We start from the raw sequence: 17,918 nt of genomic DNA on the forward strand, positions 1-17,918 counted from the left end.
CAGTCTGTTTTGATTTCATGGTTATCTAGCACAGGAAAAAGCGGTTATCAATTATGGCCTTTAAAAAGCAGGTCAATAAAAATGACAAAGACTCAAAGCACAAATAATGAATCGATGAACTTTCATCACGATGAACGGTAAGTAGGGAATTAGATAGCGGATTGAATTACACTAATGCCCAGTTAAGTGACACAGTCCATTTAGAGGGAACGGTGAAATCAGTTTGACTTGATTTGCCTTGTTTACAAAAACAGTGCCATGCTGAACATCATAATAAGGCCTTGTTTAGTGTTACCACGCTTCGTGCTGAGCAGAATAGAACAGAATTTCTGACACCAGGCCATAAATCAGGGGAGAAGCACAGAAATTAAATCTTTAAATGCTTTTTCCACATAACATGTTGCGGCTGGGTGAATACGGATGATATCTAATTATCCTCTGTCAGTAGGGCATAATATACAGTGAGAAAGAGGGCCACACACATCGTGGCTGCGGAGACATGCGCACTGACACAGATAACGAGAGAGATGTGTCCTCTATTCAAGACGGCCCACATGTTCGTCATTTGTCTCTTTCTGGCCAACAGATGTAGCAATGCCAACCTGTCAGATTGGCTAAAAATAGAAAGAGGTTCAACAAGAGAAAAAGTATTTTATCAGTGATAAGGCTCAAAGAAATGGGAGTGTTTTAAAGGTGCCATAGAATGCATTGATACAATATTTTAAATTGTTCTCTTATTTCAATACTGTCTCTCGCAGTTATATCGTTGCAACCCTCTACATTGTGAGTAAATCACTCGCATATGCGACTAAATCTTACTCTGGGCGATGCCGTCGCTTTGCTGATAGCGCTGTGTTTCTAGTTAGGTGCAGCCCTAACTAGTATAGTTAGGGCTGCACGATTAATCGAATGCGATTGTCATGCGCATTTTGATAGTAATGCCGGTTCTGTAATCAGCAGAAAATTATCATCACGGGCTTTCAGATGGCATAAGGCACGCAACATATTTCATAGTATTTAAGCAGTGATAAAGGCATTGCATTATAAATATACTTTATTTTAATGAAAATTATAATAAAAAGAAGTCAGATAAACCGTATATTGTCGTAGTCGTGTGTTTATTAGTCACGTTGAATCAATGAAAGCAGTTGAATCTTCTGTTTATTCAGCTGCAGAAATTCTGGGTTTCTTCTGCGAGGCGTATTTGGAGTTTCAGAGCCAGAGCGCCCTCTGGCCTTTGGATGGAGATTTACTGCTGATCACAGAACCGTGCTTCACTGAAAGATACGCATGACAAATAGCAGCTTCTGTCGAATCGCGATCTCGATTCCATTTCGATTTATCGTGCAGCCCTAGGGATAGTTCACTCATAAATGAAAACTGTGTCATCATTTACTCACCCTCATGTCATTCCTAACTTGTATGGCTTTTACAGTGCTTTTTTATTCTTATTTTTGAGCTTCCCAGTCCTCACTCACTTTCATTATATTTAATAGACAATAATCTTCAAAAACACATCTTTTGTGTTTCACAGGAGAAAGTAAGATTTATGGGTCTAGACAACATAACGGTGAGTAAATAACAGCAACATTTTTGCATGCACTACTCCTTTAAATAAATAAAGCACTGAAGTGGCTATAAGGTGCAGCAAGTGTGCGGGTAGTAAAGAACTGTGGGAAACAGCGTTTGGAAGTGTGTCCCTGTAGCTACAGATTTGTGAAAGCAGGCTCAGGAGGGTGACTCAGCGCAGGAAGTGATCTTCTGCCCCTGCATGCTGTGTGGCCAAGAGCGAAGACTTCAAACAAAGACAGGCTTCATGTGGGGGTCTCTTTTTTCTTTTTCCTCCCTCTCTCTTTCTCCAGTACTGCGCTAATCTGCTGTTAATAAGGAACTGTGCTCGCCCAATGGGCTGGGAGTGAGCCTAACAACCCGTGATGTCATCAGCATTGCAAGGAATGCTTCTTGTTGGCTGGTTTTACATTCCAGAGACACTTCAGCTCATAGTCATGTGAACAGGCACACTTTGAGAATCCATGTTATTTTAATGTGCAATTAAAAACAGCGGTTAGGTTTAGTTTACTGGGCAACAACACAACATTAAATACCTCTACAAAAACCTAACAACGGGTTTAAATTGGGGCTGTGACGTCACAGCTCATGCTAAACGAAGCCTCGTAAAAATTCCTTCGTTAACAGCAGTTTTTCTTACCCTTGTGAAGTTCCCCTCAAAACTGTGAATGTCCAGTTCAGGCTTCTGGGCGTAAACGTACGCGCTGATAGAGAAGAGATCCTGCGGATAGAAAGCGGAAAAGGTCAAGAAAAAAACATTACCTCAATAAATCAGCACCAGAAATGTCATCCGATGAACAAAGTTCTGGGCTTGGCCCAAACCCAACCTCTTGTTCGTGCAAGTATTATGGCAGGACTTAAAGTGACTAGCAATCAGAGTGATTCTCATGAAAATAAGCCCCTTCTGACATCCTGCCACAAGTCTGAATTTCAAACAGAACAGATAATGCAGACAAAACAACATAACTAAAACAAAACGAAACTTTGGACTGGCTGCTTAGAAATTATAATGACTTTTGCATTCGATGACGTATCCGCAAGTATGAAAAACAGGGATGTTTAGCAATCTGACCGTCAAGCCCACCAGACACCCGATCCGACCACTCCCGCTGCTTTACTGCAGCAATCATCCGACAACTTGCTGAAATTTTAATTCTGTGATCACATTAAGTGGTTTCGGAAAGACAAATACAAACGTGAACCCTTGCTCGAGGTGAGTGTCATCTCCACACCGATGGCACCGGGAGACAGGCTGTTTGGCGGATTCCAGTTGTCTCTCGGGGTAAAGTTACCGGCCCATGTGAAACAAACCCTCCGGCCAGTAAATCAGATACACAGTGATATCAAACATGAGCCTTCGTATCATCAGCCTGAGAGAGTCTGAGTGTGGGACACATCACTCACTGTCTAGGGGGGTAAAGTTACAGACCCATCCGAGAGCAGAACAGAAGGAGCTGAAATGTGATTTGGGATGCAGCAGCTTTTGCTCCAGAAGTAGATGGGTGATGATGTCTTTGACAGCTCAAATCATCTAAAGCCCCGTTCACACCAAGAACGATAACTATAAAGATAACTATAAAGATAATGATATTAGTGTCCACACCAGCGAACGATATCGTCTGTTTATTCTAAGCGCACGCACGTCTGCCGCTTTAAATTCTTGAGCTCGTTACAGCAGGATGGATTCTGATTGGCTGTCAATTTTTAATCGTTCATCAGCTGGAGAAAAATCATTTTGAAAGTGATTCCAACGATATCATTTCTCTTTGTCTTTATCGTTATAGTTGTCGTGTGAACTCTGCTATTCTTTAATACTAAGAACGATTTTTAGAACTATATCTTTATTGTTATCTTTATAGTTATCGTCCATGGTGTGAACGGGCCTTTACTTTTCTATTATTTGTATATATTTGTTTATACTATATACTTTATTTTGAGCGATAAAATTTTTGAATTGGATAAAAACCTAATCAAGTCAAATTTATTCCACACACACAAAAAATGTAGGGGGCAACTTTGATATTTTTGACATTTTTCATAACTTACAGACTACTTTGTAGTGCTGAGCGGTATGACCAAAAATGTATATCATGATATTTTTCAAAATTATACCGGTTTCACGGTACATGACGGTATTTTTTTTCATGCATGACCGGGTGTTAACCATATTTTCTACTGATTGAGAGAGGAAATACTGCAGTATATCAAACAGTGTTGTGTTCCAAAAGTTGTGTATTTTAAAAATTCATATCATAACAAAATTAAACACCGGTATTCGGTATGAACCGGTATACCGCCTAGCACTACTACTTTGATATAAAACATTTATATGTGCCAAGCATAAATGCACCATTAATAGACTTGAAATGTAAAAGACTAGGACTAGATCATAACATCGTATTTCATACAAGAAGTCAAGCGTGCTGCAATTGCCAAATATTTGTATAATTTATTATCGAAAATGTACTGTTTTTGTGCAAGACGAGGTCCATACCCCTAAGGCAGGTAGTCTTTGAGTGCAAGCAACAGCGATTCGCAGCTTCCAGTCTGTCTCTCCATCCAGCTGATCTGTTCTAATAAAACACGAACCTGGAAAACAAATACATTATCTTAAATCTGACAGAAAAAAAAAATTTATTTCAAAAGTCAGATTTAACCTGACAACTTCCAATAATCCATTCTGGTGTATTATCTTTATTTACAGACAGAAAAGTGAGAGGGATGGAGACGTATGCGTGAAGGACGCATTTGTTACGGGCCAAAACCTTGGCCCTTATACACTAAAGAACTCTGAATGCTTAACATATTGTTCATATTGATCTTGGACAAGACTGATATAACAGTAGGCAATAGACAGGAAAGGTCATTGTCTTTAAGCTCTCAGAGCAAAAGCTTCAGTGCTTCATCATGCTCTATATACTGAGATTGCCAAAAGTATCAAACCTTGCTGAAGCACAACCTGTCAAAATATGTTTACACACACACACACATATATGAACAATATGAAAATAAAGATAATACACACACACATATATATCTATTTCTAAGAAAAAAAAATTGTGGAAATTGTAAGAGATAATGCAAAAAAAGGACCCTATAAATAAATAAATAAATAAATGATGCTGGGTGAAATATGGACATGTTCTTCACGTTTCAGTATTCCATATACAACACAACAGAGCATCTGCTCACCAAGAAATGGTTAATGTATAAACAAAATAATAATAACTATTTACTATTATTTTAACTGTCCATTTTAAAAATGAATCAAATCTGAAAATATTTGTAGATACGGAAAAACTGGAAATATTTATAGATACAAAAGATCTAGCAAGCAAACACGAGAAATGGAATTAAGCTAAAATTTACAGCATAAAAGACTGAAAAGTATTTTATAATATTCTTTCCAAATTGTTAAAAATCTTAAAATGTAAGTAACTTTAAAGAGCTATATAGAGTCTACCACAGCTAAAAAACAGAAACATTTGTGGAGCACATCAGATAAAAGTAAAAACAATTTTTAAGCTTTTCTGATTTTAATTTTGCTATCTATAGAAAGCAATTGCAGCATCTGGCGAAAGCTGTACACCCCCAAAATACTGTAATAATTAGAGATCGACCGATATATCGACTTCCCGATATTTTTCCCGATATTTAAGCATTTTACCATAATCGGATATCGGTTTTGTAATATCGGATTCACCGATAAACCCCGCCATCTTGTGGGCATTTTGAGAATTGCGCGCAGGATCGCCATTGCAGCGCGTCTGAGGGGAGACGAGACAACAACAACGGCATGGTGTAGGTACTTGATATAGTTGCTATAGTTAGTAAACTTTATTTAACATAACAGCCATTTATGCACAAATTAGATGCATTATATAAATGCCTGATATGTAGTTTATGCAGCTTGGCTCTAAGAAATAGAGACCAACTCACGGAGTCACGTAAGATAATCCGTCAAGTCCTGTCCCAATAAAGACGTAACTTTGCCTGAATTAAATATGCAGCCATGAATGAGCGCATGTTGGAAATAAAAGCGCTGAATTTAATTCTCTCTCTGTTGTATATTTGCTCATCATTAGCCTCGTGAAGCTGCTTTCATATTGCTGTTCACTCACCGGGTTGATGCTCAGGAAATGCTCCAGCACGGCCACTGCATGTAACTTTAACAAGATTCACTTGTTTAAAACACCCTAAATTGTATTAACATTTACTATATAACCATTATTTCGCTAATAAACATCTAAATAAATACAACTCTATGGAAATTAATTATTTATTATCTCCGCGAGCGATCGCAGTTTGAGTATAGTTCTGTGTAACTGCATAGATAAACCGCGCTGTCAGCAGGCATTTCATAATCTAGAAGGACAAAAACATTATTAATAATTCTGATATAACATTCCAGTTGAGAAATGCAATAAAATACGATGTTTGTTATATTCCAATATTCCAGAGAATATTATTTAGTGAATTAACATTATCCAGTGAATTATTCTTCACTCTGTAGCTATTAAACAGCTTATAAACCTATGCGAGGGCGACACGTTTGCTCATAAAGATTTTAAATGCCGGCGTGCTATATGCGCTCGCATTTTATTGAGATGGAAACTTTTTATAGGTACGAAATTGCACATTCAGGAGCTGGTTTTCAACCCCCGCCCCGTGAATTTTGAAAATACAACAGCTAAAAGCTACATATATCTCAGCAATGAGGTGATAACTTAGCAGTTTTTGTAATTAAACCGAAAAGCTTGTTTGCAATGCTTCACAATCGCTCGCTCGCACGTGGGTGCATTCGTTGGTTCTTTCTCTCTCCTTAATTAATTCGAATTCATTTCAATAAATATCTTTATTTCGCTAAAGAATTCTACCTCTAACAAGCTGTAGATAAAATAGTCTAACAAATTAAAATTACCGTTATTTTTCGGTCTTTATCCGTTCAGTCAGATTTTGTGCTGCAAAACATCCATGACAGCCGTTGTCCATGCTGGCAAATAATAATGGCCATTCGACAATAAATATCATCTTTATTTCACTAAAGAATTCTACCTCTAACGAGCTGTAGATAAAATAGTCTAACAAATTAAAATTACCCGACGGGCTTGCAGACCTCTACTCTGTAGCTATTAAACAGCTTATAAACCTACTAAAACTGTAGTTTAAAATGAAGTTGATATGACTCCTGTCCTTTATTTATTTTCTCCATTTGAAAACATTAGACATTCTACATTTATTTTGCTTATTGTTAATATTAGTGTTGTTGCTGTTGATGCTTTTTATAAATAAAATGTTTTTTATTGTTGTAATATAAAGATTAAATTTAACATGAAAGACTGCTAATTTTCAACACTTAAAAAAAAAAAGAAAAGATGACTGAAAAGAGGAAAAACCAAAGTGAAGTATGTTCTTACTTCACTCAGTCATTTATTTACTTTATAACAGTAAATAAACATCGGTTCTGCATATTGGTCATCGGGCACATAAACATGCAAATAATTGGTATCGGTTATAAAATATCAATATCGGTCGATCACTAGTAATAATGTATCATAATGTGACTGTAAGTCATATGGCTCCGTGCCAGGTAAACACTGGTAATCATACACACACTCTCTCACTTTCACACAGAGAACATTCTTACTCAGTATGCAAGAATTAAAAGTGCCACTTTAAACTAGTAAGTGAAGCACCAGCAGTGTTCACAAGAAATTACAAAACCAAGAGGCTATTAAAGCACACTTTTCAAGAGAATCAGAGCTAATCAAAAAATAAAACAATAGATAAATTGTTCAAAATTAAGACAAAGCATTTGGACACTTTGTGGTTATAAAACGTTAGTGGAACATGCATAGTTAATCTGATGAACTAATTGTGGTAAGACACTTGTGTGAACTTGGGTGGAATTGACTTCATAAATTTACAAAAAAATGCACTGTTATCTAAATTTTTTATATATAAGAAAATTAAGTAATAAAACTTCAATTCATAGAATGAGCTCTACAAGCGGCTCACAGGCTCCATAGGGGCTACAAGGTACCCGCGGGCACACTGTTGGAAACCACTGACTAATGACACAAGTAGTTATCGTCTGAAAGCTTCGCTTGTATGTGAACAGTCAAACTCACCAGTCTTCTCTGAGGTTCTCATAAAAATCATATCAGCAGGAATTCTCTGATTCTATAAAACAAAACATTACACATCGGTCAGAGGCAGATGGGCTTTCCGTACTATCTCAGTTTTAAAAATGAGTGAGTTGCCCACCTAGGCAGCATAGAATCTTCAGAGATATTAATATATTAGTTATGCTGAACTTAGCAATAATGTGGCCATATACGTATGTTATTGACTCCGGTTCTGTAATGTTAGTCCTATTTTAGCGTTGTGTTGAATAATTGAACAAGGTCATTTCCCTAGCAAGCAATTAAAGCAAACCACAGACAGCGAGAGGAGAGACAGACACAATGTCCCACTGAAAGAATGACAGGATTTCATGTGACGGATCACGTAGCAGCAAGTTTATGCTGATACCTTGAACAACAAAAGAGAGCAAGGGATAAAAAAAGGACAACAAACCTTTTCCACAATGATTAAATCTCCAACCTGTATGTCTGAGCTCTTTACTTGGACCTTCCCTGAAAAACAAGATGGACAAATAATTGTAATTAGAAATGAATTATTTAGCCTTAGGTGATAAATGAGACCTGCACCCAACTTTATATTTAATAAAGACACTTTTTAAAATGATAAATATTAGGATTGTCAAAGTTAACATATCAAGTAGGATTATCTGTTTAATTTCACAACTTTCATTCTGTTCTGTGTGATTTTTTCTAGCTGACTGGGACTGAACAGAGCCGCTAAGATTTCACACACATGTAAAAAAAGCCCCAAGCAGAGTACCCGTTTCCCACTAGATGGAGAAAGACATTCTTTATGGATAATTTATTTATAAATTATAGACAGGGCGTTTAACAGAAGTCATTTGCATTCTTTGTATGGTGAAATTGAATTATCATCAAAGATCAACAAGTGACATGTCACCCAAGAGTAAAGCACCGTCATTCACAGAAATGTGGAGGCTTTGACTTTTACACATGTAGTAATGTTCTTATAACGTTCTAAAATTATCAAATTGCATATTTTGCATAAAGTTACTGAATTGCATATTTTCTGTGCTATTTGATGTAGTTAGAGAAATATAGTGTATTTTTGAACAGGTGAGACGAGTGACATCAATACAAGTCAAACCCTATAATTTCATGTTATTTAGATCTCTTACATTAAACCGGATGCTAATAAAATGCAAGATTAATAGTGATTAAATATTTAATAAACTAATTATATAATGCATGCATTTGTATAATTTTACAACAATTGCAAAACCTGAGGTAAACGATTTTAGCGGTCTAAAATGTTGGATGTCCCTACCTACAACGTAAACAGCACAAATCACTTAAAGGGGTCATCGGATGCCCATTTTCCACAAGTAGATATGATTCTTTGGGGTCTTAATGAAAAGTCTATAACATACTTTGGTTAAAATTTCTCAATGGTAGTGTAAAAAACACCTTTTTTACCCTGTCAAAATCAGCTCTGTTTTCAGCACGCCGTTCTAGTCCATGTTGCTTTAAATGCTAATGAGCGCTGCTCACACCGCCCCTCTCTTCCGTGGGGTGACAAGCAGACTGTAAACTTCAGCCACGAAACTTGCTAACTAGCACATATTAGGAAAGGCGATTTGCAAAGATTCATAAAAAAACCCTTATACACACTTCTTCTGTAGATGTCGCTGGATCACGAATGATTCGCGCGAACATAAACACATCAAGGCAGACCGGGGATCGTCGCATTCCCTTCAAATCGAAAGTAACGTTAATCCTCTGCGTCTTCAGCGGCTCAGATGTCGGGAGTAAATGACGACTGCTATGTTCATTATTACAGCCAGCAACAAAACACCTCAATCACTTAATCGGAGACATTCTTGTCTTCCCCTGCACCGGAGTCGACACAAAGGGCGGAGTGATGACAGCTCACTCAGGGCGGGTCTAAGGTAAGATGGCCTTGTCAATAGAGGTCTGCACGGGCTTTAAACTGAAGCCCGAACCCGACCCGTACCCGAGATCGTCTGACCCGGCCCGACCCGACCCGAGCGGCACAGTTAAATGTAGAGCCCGAACCCGACCCGAACCCGAAATCTTTTTTTCCCCCACAACGAATTGCCAATTTAAAAAAAATGCTGTATTTCACGATTGCTTCCAACGGTCAGTAAACAAATACATGTAAAGAAACACAATCATTAAGGCTCGGCCAGTTCACAAGGCAAAAGAAAAAACACTTACCAGTTATGAAAGTTTATGAACATCGGGTGCTTCGGTCACATAAATTCTGCCGAGTTTTTGAATGGTTGTATACGACAAGACGATAATTCTTCCATCGTGCAAATTATGGTCATTTTCGTCAGTTAAGGCTCGTTAGCATTCGGCCTGCTTTAAATCAGACACAGAGATGCAGTGCGGTAAGATCGCATTTATTTGAATTAATTAATTATATCATTTATTTGAATTAGCGAGAGAGAGAAAGAGAGAGGGATGAAAGTTGCGTGTATGAAACTGCGTCTGCGCGCCTCTCTCTACAAGCAATGAGGTGTGTGTGTGCGTCTATGTGTGTGTGTGCGTCTATGAAAGCAGCGTAGCCTAGGCTACTGCATATAGTTTTAGTTTAGCTATAAACCCGAGCCCGACCCGAACCCGAAGCTATTCATTAAACATCAACCCGAACCCGACCCGAAACCCGAAAGTATTTCGGGACCCGTCGGGCTCGGGTCGGGTAGCAGACCTCTACTTGTCAATCAACTATCGTGGGAGGGGCCTGTGCAGAACTACATCATTCTGACATGAATCTCAGAACGGCCTGATTTGAGAAAGGGGATTTTAAAATAGGGATTTAAAAAAAAAACACTGGGTGGAGTTTTATCATTATAGGGTGGATGTGTACACACACTTCCGACACACATTTATGTTCAAACAACAACAAAAGTGAATTTTGCATCCGATGACCCCTTTAAAAAACGGCAGATAAACTCATTATCATTTCTTTCCATTAATACATCATCTTCATAGGTTCCAAATGAAGTAACTCTTGGAGAGTCAATGGAGCTCAAAACATGATGCTCTGTTCATATTACATAACATGTATAATATCATCAGGATGTGTTACATTGTGGTCACCTCTCACTGTGAGTTTACTGTACAGCTGGGAATTCATCTCTTTATCTCTCCTGCAGCGCCGAACTTCGTCAACTGCCTCTCTCACCATAGTGACAGCCAACACAAAGCCCTGGACGACAAGAAAAAAAAAAGGAACAACAAAAGTAACTATTGAATTTATATTTTTGAGTTCAATTTCCATCTTTGTGTGGTTGGATGTACTCACCAGCGGGGCCCAGTAGGTGTACAAATATCCTATCTTTAGTGATGGAACAAACTGAGAACAAGCCACTACCAAAAAATACAAGTTGAGGAAGAACTTAAACTGCTGGTAAAGAACCTAAAACAAAAAAAAGAGAAAGCACCAAAAATAAATCATCATCATGCAATATATTTGATGAAGATTTGATCAAATACCCATGACAAATTGAATCGAAAAATGTAAGGTATTTGACAGTAATACACGTAACATCCTATTCCTAACACAGCTTTTGGAGACACACCTGATTGGTTTATACATAATTCATCATACAAGCTGCAAATTCTTTGCCAAGGGCACATACAGAAGGTGCGTTCCACTGAATAAGACATTGCCAGCAGTCATAATACAGTAGATCACTTACACACTCAGTGGAAAAAGATACGTTGGATTGCTATTACACCCCTTTACTTCACAGCTAGTTACACATTAACCTGATTACTGAGCAAATCTGCTGTGCGTACAATGGGTAGAGATTTCACTTTAAATAAATAAATGCAGGCACAAAGAAAATATGCAAAATAAAATGACAAATATAAAAACTATATTAATTATAAATAATATTGATAACAAAATAAACATTAATACAACATTTCACAAATATTAAACAAAATATTCTCCTTGTTATCTTGGTAAAGAAATCAATTTTAACACTCTCAGAAACCCCCAAAAAACATGCAGAGATTGTTTATACTGCCTTACCCCTGGCACAAAAGTGACAATGTTGTATTTCTGATTCTTGATGGCATTTTTGGGGTACTTCTCTTCACATTTCTCGGGATGTCCCAGCCACACTGTCCGAGCTTTCAGCTCCTTCTTCCTGCGACATGTGTGAACCAGACATTCACAACAGCTGTGTGACAGAGACCACAGGAGGAAAAAGATCATCCAGTGATTAGACTAATTCACTTAAATGAGGACACAGTGCTACAGGCACAGTTCAGACTTGGATTCCAGTAAATGGTCTTTATTTAAAAATATCCCTGACCGAATAATTAACAAATATCAAGGCTGGTCATTACCCCTAATTTAAGAGATGCACTGAAAACCAGTGATTTTGTTGAATTATCACCCTGTTAATCAATTAAAACTCTCTTGAAAACGAACACTGAAACCTTTTGCGGAATTCATCACCAGTCACGCGTATCCAGTTGATTCCACTTGAAATACAACTGACATTAATGCAACATTAATGTAAGTGATGTTACAGAGAGCGAAGACAGCCTAGCTCAGTCTAGTTTCACTTGAACTTTGAGCAGATACACAGAGCACTTCCACTAAGAAGTAAGACTGAAACGGGAGAGCCAGAAAACAGTAAAAGAAGACTGTGGATGCTCTCAAACCCTCAAAAAGAATGTTTGTGAAGGAAAATTTGTGAGGTGGATTTAAGGTCAACAAACTCATTTTGCTTCCGTAATATGAAATATTTGACAAATGATTAATTGTGCACAGTGAGACCAAGAAGCTTATGAAAAGTGGATTAGTTTTGATTTCATGTCAACTAAAAAATACTACACTTATGGGAGTTAATAATTTTGTAAACGACAAACACTACAAAAATCATCTGAGGTAACAGATTCCATGTAGATACCTAAAGGGAAGAACAAACTTGTATATGACGTCCTCTATAACCCCCTGCCAAATAAACCCCTCCCTAATAAACTGAAAGCTCTGATTCACTGTGAAGGTCAGACAGAGCACCAAACACTTTGTTGACCTTCATATTCATTTTATATTCTAGCGGTTGCCATCCCCACTGAAAGGCGTGACGGCACTCTGCCGGTACTCTGCGCAGTGTACACAGTCATGGCGATTGGTTTGGCAGGCACTGAACTAAATTACATAAACCTTGAAAAAAATATAATAATATTTGTGTTGGCCCCCTCTGTCTCCTGTCTGTAAGTGCCAGCGCCCTGATTCGTAAGAGAGATTATTTGCTCAAATGAATGTAGTTCAAATAATAGGGCCGTTTGAACAAGCAAAGTTATTCTGCTTGAATTATTTGTTGATTTCATAATCCTTTGCCTAAGCACACAGAAAATTACTGGAAAGCAGCAAACTGGTCAGCTGTGCGAAATACCATTTGTTCATTAGGAGAAGACAAAAAAAATCAATACCCAGCTAACAATTGAGATGCGCTGCTGATAATGCAGCACATAAGTGGAGAAGAGTCAAGCACACACTTTCATAACAATAAATAACTAAAAAATCTTTTAATCACACTTGTGTCACATGTCATTGATGCAACACAAAAGGCATTGAGATATTGTGGGAATGCCAGTCCAAAATAGACATTGAGCTTGTTGACATCGTTGGCTGGATATGCAAATTTTCGGTTGGCGTGTTTGACCTTCTGACTGATGATGTGCAGAGAGCACCTCAACCAAAAAACACGACCTGTGCTTGTGTGTGCATTTCATGCAGTTACCGGTGCATTAGAAAGGAGCTGAGCCAACCTGGCACAAGCACTACATACACATACAATAGGCTGCATGACAATGATGACATTTTACTAATAAAAGGTGAAGGCCAAGATGTTTTGAATGCCATCTATCTATCTATCTATCTATCTTATTTTCATATCATTGAATAAAATCATAATCACTGACTTAAGGCCTGTTTACACCAAGAGCGATAACTATAAAGATAACTATAACCATAACTATATTAGCGTCCACACTAAGGTATGGCAACGTTATGTTTATTATAAGCATGGACTGCAGTTCTGTTGTCTGCCGCTTTAAAAGCTTGAGCTCTTTAAAGTCTGATTCTGAATATCAATGTTTTATCATTCTTCAACTAGAAAAAAAAAACATTCTGAACGTGATTTCAACAATATCGTTCCCCTGTGTTGTTATGGTTATAACTGAGGTATGGACTTCCCTGTTCTCATAGAATTAGCTTATTAAAATTGTATAATTATAGCTATGATATAAACAGGCCTTTACAGTCAAAACCAAACTATTTGTAATCAAGTTTTAAATCTGAGGCCATTCACAAAGAAAAGGTTCTCATGATATCTTTTAATTGCTGTCGTGTGTAAGTATGCATCAGAGAGACATCTTTGGCCCATGCATTATATTTGGCATTTTTGTGACACACAGTCAAGTTAAAAAAAGTGGTTCATGTTAGATTGACAAATACTAAGTCTAATTGACTAATTTAAGAGCACTGGGATATTGTAGGAAACATTTTAATGTTTAAATATTAACATGAGCTCTCATGTGGCCTGTTACCTGGTGCACAGGACCTTCCATCCACCACAGAGGAACCAGCCCAGTCCTCTCCGTCTCTGACTCACTCTGGCTCTGGGCAGCGTCTGATAGTCACTTTCGTCATTTTCAAAAGCTTCCTCTGACATCATCAAAGGCATCTCATCAAGGTTCAAGGATTCGTCTTCAATCTGATACCTGAAACAATAAGACAAAAAAAGATGACGTCACCCCTTTAACATGTTAAGCATCATAATAATTATTATGAATTATAACAGTTGTATAGTCCTTTTTATTTACATAAATTAAAAAAAAGCGAAATAATTGCTAAGCTACAAAAAGAGCATAGATTTTGTTTCGAATTAAGATGTCATGTCACAAATGTAATAAACAGACACTGTTTGTTTCCCAAAACAGCATTCCTACTTTCATTATTACCTCTCAAATTTAAAAAAGACATTATGCAATGAAATAAGGATTATTTTTAAAGGCGCCTACATGAATGAGTGGAACAAAAATGCAGAAGTCGAGGGATCTGTTCCTCTCTCACACTGTGTTCCTCATTTATCGAGACGAGTCTCAAACCCAGATCAGCAGAATGCTATTGTGACACTCTGAAACAGCCGACATCCCGAGAGGATATCAACTTCCACCCACACAAAAGCCTGACCGTTTCTGGACCAGATCCACTTTAGCCTTAGCGTCAAAACCTGCACACTCACTTTTCACTCTAGAGCTGTCTGTGGATAGATTTAATTCATGCAATTAGGCCTCGGTGACCACTGTAAACACTGACAGGCTTTTGCAGTTAAACACTGAAAAAAGCATAATACCTTACCAGCCTCAAACCTTGCTGACTGAACAGGCCTCCTCAGGTAATGATATTGTGTCTGTTAAATTATTAAAGAAGCGTAATACACTCACAATGGAGGACATTAACAACCTACAAACTCTAGTCCTAGGGATCTTAAAAGCAACACTCCCTTTTCCACTAAAAGAATGAATCAGGAAGAAATACATTTGAGAGTTCAGAGAGTGAATCATATTTGATCCTCCGCAACACACCGGACGCCCACATTGTGTAGTGAAGGGTACTGCACTGAACTGTATGATAAAAGAAATCAGATCACCATTAAACTTGCTCAAAAAAATCAAGCATTTTGAACATGTTTTACCATATTTAATGTGCTCTATGTATGCATATTGATCAATGTTTATATGTAAATAATAGCCTAAATTAAATCTGTTCATCATATAAAGTGACTTGGAACACTTGGATTAAAACGCTCAATTTATATGGACTGTTTACAATGTCTTTTCGAATCCTGAATGTTTTGGTGGAATTGACTTTCAATGGAGGAACAGAAATCTCTCAGGTGATTAAAGAATAGTTCACCTAAAAATGAAAATTTACTCACCCTCAGGACATCCAAAGTAGATATAATAGAGTAGAAGATGAATTTGTTTCTTCATCTGAACAGATTTGGAGAAATTTAGCATTACATCACGTTCACCAATGGATCCTCTGCAGTGAATGGGTGCCGTCAGAATGAGAGTCCAAACAGCTGATAAAAGTAATCCACAGTAATCCACAACATGACTCCAATCCATCAATTAACGTCTTGTAAAACGAAAAGCATCATGTTTGTAGGAAACAATCTATCATTAAGGCTTGTGTTTTGGGCAGAAACAGTAGTTTAAAGTTAAAACTCCTTAATGATGGATTTGTTTCTTACAAACTGGAGTTGTGGGGATTAATTATACATTATCGTGATGTTTTAATCAGCTGACTGAACACTTATTCTGAAGGCAACTTGGATGGCCTGAGGAGGAGTACTATTTCAGCACATTTTCATTTTTTGGGTGAACTGTTAGTTTAAAAATACCTTCATTTTGAAGATGAATGAAAGTCTTATGGGTTTGAAACAACATGAGGGTAAATGAGTAAGTCAGGCTGGTCAGGATGCTCAAACAATCAACCTACGCATGGCTCACTTATAGCTGGCTATGCATAATAATTTCTCAATGATTTCGGGGCGAAATATGGTCCAGACATATTCTTGACAAGTTTCGTGAGATTCGCCATTATAAGAGACTTTAAACTAATGGGAAATGACAAATATTAGCTCTACAAAGGCTAATCGGTTCCTGCCACAATAGGCAAGTTATTATTGAGGTATGTCAACAAAAACATATCACTCTGACATGTGTCTGTGGATTTTAGCCTTTGATGTCCATTAAAAAATACTTTTTGGTTAAACCGTCTTGACAGCGGTCAAGCAGAATGGGCGTAATAAAAATAAAGACAACCAAGTTAGCTGACCGTTGTAATCATAAAATGATAGTCGAGCAGGGCCAATGCAAGACATTTGTAGCTCGCAGGCCCACCACTGATATTTGTATTCAATTGTATGATAAAAGAAATCAGATCACCATCAAATCTGCTTAACCACCCATATAAATCAAGAAGGACAACAGAATAAGCAAAGTATGATCCAAACATAGCTGGTGGTCCAATTAATCTCTCCTAACTGTGGTCAGTTCTTCTGCTCTTCTTTTTCCTCCTCAATAAAACACAAAACGATTTACAAAGTGATTATGTGAATAGCATTACCCCAAACAATGAAATCAAATTAAGCAATCACTTTGGTTTTGGTCCATACTCTCAAGCAGCAATGCCACAAGTGGTCCTTAACTGTCAGTATTTGACAAAGAGCTGGATGCCATAAATACAGATCCTGTCTGCTGTTAGGCTGTTTATGCGGTTCAGTAAAACCAGATGGACAATAGTTCCTAAATGAATTATCTTTGCCATATTTGCCTCGCATAAACCGTGAGAAAACAGTTTGCAGCGATATCTGGTCAAGCTCAGAATCAGAAGACCATGGCATGTGTGACGCGTATAATAACGTTACCTGAGGCGAATTAGATGCTGTACGAGATATGCTACAGATGGAACAAAGATGGTCTAATGATAAACCAAAAACTCGTGACATGAGATGCTCCACAAATGTACTCACAGCTACAGAGTATCTCATGAGCGTGTCATAATACGCTTCAATGAATGTACCTAAGATGTTTCAGGAGTAGGAACCGGAATGACAAACATCTCACATGATTATATCACGTCTTAATCACCACAGGCATCTCTCTGGGAGTCTTGTATCCTCTCACGTGCTATCAACTGTAATCTGACACTGCCGCTAGCGTTAGCCCGTTAGCACTCAACTCCGGAACCGTGGAATAAACAAACCCAATATCGACACATACGTTATTGTAACAACTCAGATGAGAGTCTTGTGTTTAAGATTAACAGTGTTTAAGATTAATATCCTACCGTCTACATACCTGGCAGGTCTGCCAGCATTATAATACGCAGTTTTTCTTGAATTCTTCCGTACAGGATTCAGAGGGATGCTGTCTGCCATCTTTGCTCGGCTACGTATGAATGTCGTCACGTCCGGACTAGAGTGAGGGAAATATCTGCTGTAATCTGGAAAAATGATTTTGAAGGTATATCATTTTAATTGAATTCATGGGCTATCGTTGATGGTTTATTTAACATTAGACGTCTTATCAGTGTTGTCCTGCTGTCCTTTGAAGGCTTTGTTCCCAAATGAGGCAAATATTTTGCATTTAAATAACAATAATATAATTATTTAAGTG

At 37.7% G+C, this 17,918-nt stretch overlaps 1 protein-coding gene across 2 annotated transcripts in view; it reads right to left on the reverse strand.

Moving 5' to 3' along the window:
* Nucleotides 1–17,686, reverse strand: part of LOC107656641 (probable phospholipid-transporting ATPase IIB) — a 53,843-nt gene extending 36,157 nt beyond the window's left edge. For both annotated transcript variants that reach the window (XM_016444566.1, XM_016444565.1), the window contains exons 1-9: nt 17,601–17,686; nt 14,277–14,450; nt 11,743–11,893; nt 11,008–11,121; nt 10,803–10,911; nt 8,149–8,207; nt 7,701–7,752; nt 4,064–4,158; nt 2,210–2,290 (exon numbers count right to left, since the gene is read on the reverse strand). In XM_016444566.1, the coding sequence (XP_016300052.1) occupies nt 2,210–2,290; nt 4,064–4,158; nt 7,701–7,752; nt 8,149–8,207; nt 10,803–10,911; nt 11,008–11,121; nt 11,743–11,893; nt 14,277–14,450; nt 17,601–17,680 (915 nt within the window). In that variant the 5' untranslated portion in view covers nt 17,681–17,686. The remainder of the gene's footprint in view (nt 1–2,209; nt 2,291–4,063; nt 4,159–7,700; nt 7,753–8,148; nt 8,208–10,802; nt 10,912–11,007; nt 11,122–11,742; nt 11,894–14,276; nt 14,451–17,600) is intronic.
* Between the last annotated feature and the right edge of the window lie 232 nt (nt 17,687–17,918).

This window comes from Sinocyclocheilus anshuiensis, unplaced genomic scaffold (assembly GCF_001515605.1).
Source record: "Sinocyclocheilus anshuiensis isolate Anshui unplaced genomic scaffold, SAMN03320099.WGS_v1.1 scaffold1393, whole genome shotgun sequence".
Taxonomy (NCBI): Eukaryota; Metazoa; Chordata; class Actinopteri; order Cypriniformes; family Cyprinidae; genus Sinocyclocheilus; species Sinocyclocheilus anshuiensis.